Source organism: Bombina bombina, chromosome 5, assembly GCF_027579735.1.
Source record: "Bombina bombina isolate aBomBom1 chromosome 5, aBomBom1.pri, whole genome shotgun sequence".
In the NCBI taxonomy this organism is placed as follows: domain Eukaryota; kingdom Metazoa; phylum Chordata; class Amphibia; order Anura; family Bombinatoridae; genus Bombina; species Bombina bombina.
In genome coordinates, this window is record NC_069503.1 from 33,230,208 (window position 1) to 33,240,341 (window position 10,134).

The 10,134-nt window shown below is 37.5% G+C and overlaps 1 protein-coding gene across 1 annotated transcript; it reads left to right on the plus strand.

The window, feature by feature from the left end:
• Positions 1–265: 265 nt before the first annotated feature.
• Positions 266–1,158, plus strand: LOC128659763 (gastrula zinc finger protein XlCGF7.1-like; the record flags this gene model as incomplete). The annotated part of the gene is made up of 1 exon (XM_053713341.1): positions 266–1,158. A coding segment is annotated over exon 1 (855 nt), but the record flags the coding sequence as incomplete, so codon positions are not given.
• Between the last annotated feature and the right edge of the window lie 8,976 nt (positions 1,159–10,134).

Genomic DNA, 10,134 nt, shown 5'->3' on the forward strand with positions numbered 1-10,134 from the left:
TTACAGAAAGGGTGGTGGGATTCATGGAATAAACTTCCATTTGAGGTGGTAAACACAAAGACTGTAAAGGAATTTAAAAATGCCCGGGACATGCAAAAGGCTATCCTAAGGAAAAAGTAGTATAGACTTGATGGGCCTTTTTGGTTCTTATCTACCGTCAAATTCTATGTTTCTATGATTCTTGTATTAAGATAGATTCCATTATAAAGAATAAACATTATTTATTTTCTTTATTCCTTTTCTTTTTATGTAGACAATAACTTGAATAGTTCATATCCATCCTTCACTAAAGGAAGCATCAGAATGATACCACAAACTCCAAACGTCTTAGACACAAATGACTATTCACAAACATTGGGGAAATCACAGCAGATATTTAAAGAACATGGTGAATTGGCAGGAACTGGGCAGAAACCATTATGTACAGAGAGTAATTTAGTCATCAAACAAGAGGACAACATTTATGCCTTATCTAGTGAAATGATTATCCCTGAGGATAAACCACACACAGTTACTGAGTTTAAAGAAGAGAAAAGTTTTAAGTTTAGCCAAATGATTAATACAAAGGATAAACCTCACACATGTACAGAATGTGGGAGATGTTTAACATCTAAAGGAAGCCTTATGTATCACAGAAAGACCCACAAAGGGGAGAAACCTTTCACATGTAATGAGTGTGGGAGATGTTTCACATCCAAGGCAAATCTTATATCTCAGGAAAAGACCCACACAGTGGAGAAACCTTTAACCTGTACAAAATGTGGAAAACGTTTTACAAACACGCATAATCTGAAAACTCATGTAAGGAGTCACACAGGAGAAAAGCCATTCACATGTACAAAGTGTGGAAAATGTTTTACACTAAAGTGTAATCTGAAAACTCATGAAAGGATTCACACAGGAGAAAAAGCTTTCACATGTACAGAGTGTGGAAAAAGTTTTAGACAAAAGAGTGATCTAAAAACTCATGAAAGGATTCACACAGGAGAAAAGCCTTTCACATGTACAGAGTGTGGGAAATGTTTTACACAAAAGAGTGATCTAAAAACTCATGAAAGGATTCACACAGGAGAAAAACCTTTCACATGTACAGAGTGTGGAAAAGAATTTACAGTAAAAAGTAATCTGAAAACTCATGAAAGGATTCACACAGGAGAAAAACCTTTCACATGTACAGAGTGTGGAAAAAGTTTTCCACAAAAGAGTTATCTAAAAACTCATGCAAGGTTTCACACAGGAAAAAAACCTTTCACATGTACAGAGTGTGGAAAAGAATTTACAGTAAAAAGTAATCTGAAAACTCATGAAAGGATTCACACAGGAGAAAAACCTTTCACATGTACAGAGTGTGGAAAACGTTTTGCACATATACGTCATCTGAAAGCTCATGAAAGGAGTCACACAGGAGAAAAACCTTTCACATATTTATAAAGTGGAAAAGGGTATCCCATGTCAGTCAGGTATCACAAAACACCAAATATTTACTCACAAAACAAACTTTGTATGCACTGTGTGAAAACCTTTTAAGAATTATCCTAAGGAAGACAAACTCTTTAAACAGAAGAGTCAACAAAGGATCCTGTTGTTAATAATACTTTCTAAATCCCAGTTACAAAATCTCCATATTGGAAGTACTCTCCTGCTGTTCTTTGTGTCTCTATATATGTGCACCTCAGTTTCTCTCATATCAATGTGATATAGAATCCAAACACCACACAGGAATATACAACTCTGCCCTCATACTGGCCAGTTTATAGAAACATTCACCACCAAAGCACCCCCAGTGTTGTTTGTTAATATGCCAGTGTTAGAAGTTTTATGTTACATTTAGAGACTAAAGGAGCCTTTATATAATAGAGTGTTAGAGAATTATATAAACTAGAACATCAGTCTCAAATGATTGACATCTGGGAGATATATATAATGTGCACATCAGGTGGATAAACCTTTTCTTATAGCAACAGATGCTTAGCATTGTACATGTTATATACCAGAGGAATTACTGAGAGGAAACTGATTTTATTTAATAATGAGACACAATGGGCTAGATTACAAGGGGGGTGCTAATTTGCCCGTTTGCTGGTGCGCAATAAATAATAAGCCATTACAAGTGGCTGATTTTTTTCTGTGGGAGCTGCACACAGTACTTGCCAGTACAAAGAACCTCTTCGCTCCAAACGGGCTAAGAAAGAACTCAGCAGCCTCCAGAGTGGTGTCTCGACTGTAGCCTCCTATCGCACCACAGGAACTCCAACGGCCAGGAAGGATGACGTCACTCTTGACTCGTAGCAGCAGGGGAGGAGTGAATATGCTAGCCCGATGCCTGGCAAAACACCCAGGGGGATGAAGCAGTATCCAAACTGGTATTGAAATGCAGAGAGGGGAAAAAGGATCTGCAGTCTTCAAGATGCATAGCATAGTATGTTTTCTTGCACTATATTTATTAATTAATTTTGTGCTTCATGTTTCCCCAATGTACTTCTGTGCTGTTGCATCTATATATACATCTGTACATACTTATCTCTTTATGTATTCATATATATATTTATATACATATTGTTTATTCACATTAAGTTTAGTAACATTTATTCTGTTATTATATGGGGCACAGAGATCAGAGCTTGTGTTTAGGTATAACATTATAGGGGCGGTTTTGTTGGTTTTAATCAATTAACCTATCAGCAGTTTTTGTATGATTTTTAAACATGCATCCTGCCCTGCCTCTCCAGACTATGATTACAACGTAACCGCTGAAACATGTCAGTCTAGGCATGCCCCCTTATTTGTTTCTCTTGGATGCGTCATATATCTTTTCAACATATCTTTTTAAGTATTTTATTCATCTTGAAGACTGCGGATCCTTTTTCTCCTCTCTGCATTTCAATACCAGTTTGGATACTGCTTCATCCCCCTGGGTGTTTTGCCAGGCATCGGGCTAGCATATTAACTCCTCCCCTGCTGTTACGAGTCAAGAGTGACGTCATCCTTCCTGGCCGTTGGAGTTCCTGTGGTGTGATAGAAGGCTACAGTCGGGACACCTCTCTGGAGGCTGGCTGAGTTCTTTCTCAGCCCGTGTGGAGCGAAGAGGGTCTTTGTACTGGCAAGTACTGTGTGCAGCTCCCGCATTTTCACTAAGGACAGGACTATTATGGCTTTATCAGGTACTACACAGCAATAACACTGTTTTTATTTATTTATTTGATGTGATACTGACTCTGGGGTTGTTATATGAGTGATTCGCTTCTAAGACCCATTACATGTAAAGTGCCTCTTTATACAGTCTGCATAATTTATTTGCATGAGAATACTACACTTGACTTTCTATTGATTTATGGATATCTGCTGGTAATATCCTATATTCTCATTGCAATCATTTGCCTGGCTCACTGTGGGGATAGTAATATATACTAACATGGATGCTCCTACTAAACAGTTATTTTCCCTTATGCCTGCAGATGCACACACAAATCCCACCATGGACTGTGACAAGATTTTTTCTGACGATAAAGGACTTTTATCATTAAGTAATCTCTTTGACTCTAAGGAGAACTTATTATTCAAGGAAAGTAAAGCTCAATGGGACATTTTGACTTTTGAACGTTATATGTCTGCGAAAATGATCCCTAGAGGATTAAGAATTTACAAATGTCCTACTTTTGAAGTTGATCCTGGTGATCTTGAGTTTATTAATTCCTGGAATGAAGTCTTGTCAGAATGTTCTTCTAAGCTAATGCTTTTACTTGTACGGTATAGAACACTATATAGAATCTAAATAAAAGGAAATTGACATTTTACAATTAGAACTTAATAAACGTAGTCATGATCCGGACTTTGCTAAATTTGACACCATCCTCTATGATTCAGTTGCACGTGGCAAGCAGCTAATCATGGAGAATAAACATATGAAATTTAAAACGGATTATTTTTCTAATTCAGTTTATATTTGGAACAGAAAACAATGTATTATAGACGTAGCCTACCACATAATAATAAGAATAGAAGGCGTAATCGCAGATGCAGAAATACACAATCCAAGTCTGTGACCTTTTCTGATAGTGAGACTGAGATGTCATCAGATGACAGATTTCCTAGTACTGAGGATATTAACATCATGCCTAATTTGACACAAACACAAATTATTCAGCAGGGGATTCTGAAATACCCCAATACTAATATGTCAGCTTCAAAAATACCTACAGGCACTCAACCTAAGGAAAGACTGGACAATAGGGAAGGGAATACAGGTTCCAAATATGTTCCCAGTCAGTCCCATAATTTTACTGTGACTAGTAATATTAGTAACCCTTCCTTACTGGACCAGGTTTTTCCAATGGCCAGAGAACCTCAGGACGGGGGAGGAGGGAATCAAGGTCAGTACAATCAAGACAGATATCAACTCAGGGGCAATCACAATACAAGCAAATACAAGTAAATAATGTGATTAACTTGTCATCCACTCCCCTCACTAACATTCAAATTGAAGTCTTAGGATTTGGCCTTGGTTTTGCTCCCACCAGTAATTTTAATATGTTTCAGACCATGATTGACATTAATCGACTTGTCAGAAATATAACACTTAAAAAACATTTCTGTAGTAATACTGACATTCCTCAAGCTCAAATAGATCAATTTGAGCATACTAGTTCTCTACCATCTGAGTTCCAGTCCTTTGAAGAGAATTGTGACATGATCAGCCTTCAATCTCTAGCATTAGAACCATCTAAAAATACAGGTGTAACTAACAGTGGTCAGAGATTTAGGGATAAATCAAAATTTTAACCAATGCATAGCATGGGTCCCATTATTGAGACCTTCTATAACTGGGTCAAAAAAGATCTACAAGCACTTAGGGACAATCCTGGTCCTATCAAATATAATCTTTCAACCAAACAAAGAACAGCATTGGAATCTCTGCAGAATAATAACTCTATGGTGATCCGCCTTGCTGATAAGGGCGGAAGCATAGTAGTTATGGATCGGACGGACTATGTCTCTTAGGCTTTACAACAGCTCCATAACACACATGATTATCAAATTCTAGATAATAATCCTACCTTACAATATAAGAGAGAACTGATGGACATCTTGGACGATGGTTTGGAGCCAGGGCATTTAGACGAACATATGGTTCAGTACTTAGATGTAAAATATCCCAAGATACCCATGTTCCACCATTTCCCAAAAGTCCATAAATCGTTTACTAACATTCAAGGTAGACCTATTGTGAGTGGAGTGGACTCTCTACTAGAGAGACTGTCTCAATGGCTTGATTCATTGTTGCAACCTATTGGTGCCATGTTACCCTCGTATAACAGGGATACTAAACATATCCTTAATCTAATGAAGAAGGTTACCTGGGATTTAACCTATACATAGGTCACCATTGACGCAGTATCTTTATATTCTTCGATCCCTCATGATAAGGGAATTGAAGCTATTAGATTCTTTCTGGCTTTTTACACAGATTTCACTGTTGAGTTTCAGGAATTTGTTATTCGAGTCTTGAATTTTTTACTTACTCACATTTTTTTTGTATTTTGAGGGTACTTACTATCTCCAAAGATATGGGACAGCTATGGAGTTTTCGTTAAAAAAAAATAAAAAATGGCACTTAGCAGTTTTTGGGGGCTAAAGTCAGTGGCTGTGAAGTGTTAGAAAAAACGGCACTGAAAAGTGTCTGTACACTGCGGTCTATGGGAACTGTGTGTTCCCTGTAAATATATGTGTATGCTTATATACATATATGTTTTGTGTCAATATGTGTATACACTTATAACAAATAATATATATATATATATACTGTATGTATATAAACATATAAATATTTATTTAAATTTGCTGCCATCGATTTCATGCTGTGTCTCACGGCATTATAACAGGCTCCCATTGGAGCATACGGTAGCTCGCTCTCATTTTGCGCTCCATTTATAATCAGGCCCAATATCAGTAACTGGTACATTTGTGATCATAATCAGTTTAATTTAAATGGCTACTATAACCTACATGTATACTGGGTATGTAATATGTGTGTCATGTGATCATAATCAGTTTAATTTAAATGGCTACTATAACCTACATTTATACTGGGTATGTAATATGTGTGTCATGTGATCATAATCAGTTTAATTTAAATGGCTACTATAACCTACATGTATACTGGGTATGTAATATGTGTGTCATGTGATCATAATCAGTTTAATTTAATTGGCTACTATAACCTACATGTATACTGGGTATGTAATATGTGTGTCATGTGATCATAATCAGTTTAATTTAAATGGCTACTATAACCTACATGTATACTGGGTATGTAATATATGTGTCATGTTCTGTAACTTGATATTATGCCTGTTAGATGTTTTCATGTTAGTTAGAAGCCACAAGAACTGATAATAGCACATACTGTATATATAAAGGGATCATTATATGTCTGATAAATCCCTTTGTATCAAGAACACAAGTGTTAGGTATATTTATACCATTTACAACAACAGTAGGTAGAGAAAAGACCACCGATTGCAAAAGGAATACACTTATAGCAAGCTCTTATTCCTCAAGAAAGCAAATAAATGTGTTTGAGAAGTGTTCGGTGCAAGTTTATTCAATTTATTGGAATATTTAAAATGGGAGATTATTAAAACCAATATCTGAAACTGGAAGACCTCTGTGATAGCTATTACCACAGTCCTACTAGTAAAATAAAATCACTACTACTAAAGCAATAATATAGGATATATTACTGATTGAAACCAGACTATGAGTAGTCCGTAATCAAGCATACAGCAGTGGTGACTAATATAGCTGTAACTACGCTTGCAATATGTGTGTGATTGTGTGTAAGATTCTAGACACTGTCAATTATGACAATAAACACATAGATAAAGTATAGCAGTCGGATATAAATATCATGGGGTAAATATTTTTTAAAGTGCAGACGGACATGATATGATGTAGCATATCATGTCCGCCGCACATTGATTAATGCTGTCAGCATTTATCATTGCACCAGAAGTTCTTGTGAACTGCTTGTGCAATGCCGCGCTAGCAGGGGGTGTCAATCAACCCAATCGTATTCAATCGAGTTGATTTCTGTCCACCGCCTCGGAGGAGGCAGACAGGTTATGAAACAGCGGTCTTTAGAAACACGGGGCATCAAGCTCCGTACAGAGCTTGATAAATTGACCCCTTGGTGTCAAATATCAAGTGTTGTTGACACAATTTAGCTAAATGTGGTAAGTATGTTAGTGTCTATTAAATCTGCATACTTTGCAAATATATGTGGACCACAATTTACAGCAACACGGTATGGAATTAGCCAAACAACAGGCTTATGGTAAAAAGTTATGGATTCGATCACATAAATAAATTGCCAGATACAAATAGTATGATTGCTAAGATTGCATAGTGATGCTTGTATCGTTAATAAACACAAGGCACTGTGGTTTATATATAAAGTACCATCAAGAGTCTCTGTTTCATATACGTAAATATTTCACAGCAGGCACATTTTGCTGGGTTGTTAAAAATAAAATTGTAACCATGGAGTGTTGAGGTATGATACTATAGGGTCCAATTGTGGCAATAAGCCCTGATAAATGCACTAGCAATCTTGTAGTTAAAATGATAACAGTAAGTATGTGATCTTTATCATCGTATAAGAGCTTGAATATGGCTGAATTATTGCAGCGGATATGTTACAATGTTGCAATTAAACTGGCCTATAATGTTATTTTATATTTAGCAAAGACACGTCAACACCTGCCACCTGCAATCGTATGTGTAAGTATTGTTAGCACCCGTAATCACGCACGTAACTCAGATTGGCAATAAGTATTAGAACTAATAATACGCTAGTCTCCGTTATTTAAATCATTTCAAGTATATCACAGAACCCGCACATTTGCTGGGCTGCTGAGCATAAACAGAGTTCCATGGTATAAATGATATACATCAACAAGATAACAAATTACTGGTATCAAAAATATCTCTGAGGTCTAACCGCTAAATTTAGAGTTCTGCGGCCAAAGGGGTGCGTTAGCTACGCATGCTTTTTTTCTCCCGCACCTTTTAAATACCGCTGGTATTTAGAGTTCACAGAAGGGCTGCATTAGGCTCCAAAAAGGGAGCGTAGAGCATAATTTACCGCCACTGCAACTCTTAATACCAGCTGTGCTTACGGACGCGGCCAGCTTCCAAAACGAACTGGTGCACGATTCCCCCATAGGAAACAATGGGGCCGTTTGAGCGGGAAAAAAGTCTTAACACCTGCAAAAAAGCAGTGTTCAGCTCCTAACGCAGCCCCATTGTTTCCTATGGGGAAACACTTCCTAAGTCTGCACCTAACACCCTAACATGTACCCCGAGTCTAAACACCCCTAACCTTACACTTATTAACCCCTAATCTGCCGCCCCCGCTATCGCTGACCCCTGCATATTTTTTTAATCCCTAATCTGCCGCTCCGTACACCGCCGCCACCACCTACGTTATCCCTATGTACCCCTAATCTGCTGCCCCTAACACTGCCGACCCCTATATTATATTTATTAACCCCTAATCTGCCGCCCCCAACGTCGCCGCCACTTACCTACACTTATTAACCCCTAATCTGCTGACCGGACCTCACCGCTACTATAATAAAGTTATTAACCCCTAATCCGCCTCACTCCCGCCTCAATAACCCTATAATAAATAGTATTAACCCCTAATCTGCCCTCCCTAACATCGCCGACACCTAACTTCAAGTATTAACCCCTAATCTGCCGACTGGACCCCACCGCTACTCTAATAAATTTATTAACCCATAAAGCTAAGTCTAACCCTAACACTAACACCCGCCTAAGTTAAATATAATTTTTATCTAACTACATAAATTAACTCTTATTAAATAAATTATTCCTATTTAAAGCTAAATACTTACCTGTAAAATAAACCCTAATATAGCTACAATATAAATTATAACTATATTGTAGCTATTTTAGGATTAATATTTATTTTACAGGCAACTTTGTATTTATTTTAACCAGGTACAATAGCTATTAAATAGTTAATAACTATTTAATAGCTACCTAGTTAAAATAAGTACAAAATTACCTGTAAAAAAATCCTAACCTAAGTTACAATTAAACCTAACACTACACTATCAATAAATTAATTAAATAAAATACCTACAATTATCTACAATTAAACCTAACACTACACTATCAATAAATTAATTACATACAAATACCTACAATTAAATACAAATAAATAAACCAACTAAAGTACAAAAAATAAAAAAAGAACTAAGTTACAAAAAATAAAAAAATAATTTACAAACATTAGAAAAAGATTACAACAATTTTAAGCTAATTACACCTACTCTAAGCCCCCTAATAAAATAACAATGCCCCCCAAAATAAAAAAATGCCCTACCCTATTCTAAAATAAAAATAGAAAAGCTCTTTTACCTTACCAGCCCTTAAAAGTGCCTTTTGCGGGGCATGCCCCAAAGAATTCTGCTCTTTTGCCTGAAAAAAAAAACATACAATACCCCCCCAACATTACAACCCACCACCCACATACCCCTAATCTAACCCAAACCCCCCTTAAATAAACCTAACACTAAGCCCCTGAAGATCTTCCTACCTTATCTTCACCACGCCGGGTATCACCGATCGGTCCAGAAGAGGCTCCGAAGTCTTCATCCAAGCCCAAGCGGGGGCTGAAGATGTCTATCATCGGGCTGAAGAGGTCCATCATCGGGCTGAAGAGGTCCATCATCGGGCTGAAGTCTTGATCCAAGCGGCGGCTGAAGAGGTCCATCATCGGGCAGAAGTCTTCATCCTATCCGGGCAGAAGAGGACATCCGGACCGGTAGACATCTTCATCCAAGCGGCATCTTCTATCTTCATCCATCCGGAGCGGAGCCATCTTCTTCCAGCCGACGCGGATCCATCCTCTTCTACCGACGCCTACTCGCCGAATGATGGTTCCTTTAAATGATGTCATCCAAGATGGCGTCCCTCGAATTCCGATTGGCTGATAGGATTCTATCAGCCAATCGGAATTAAGGTAGGAAAATTCTGATTGGCTGATAGAATCAGCCAATCAGATTCAAGTTCAATCCTATTGGCTGATCCAATCAGCCAATCAGA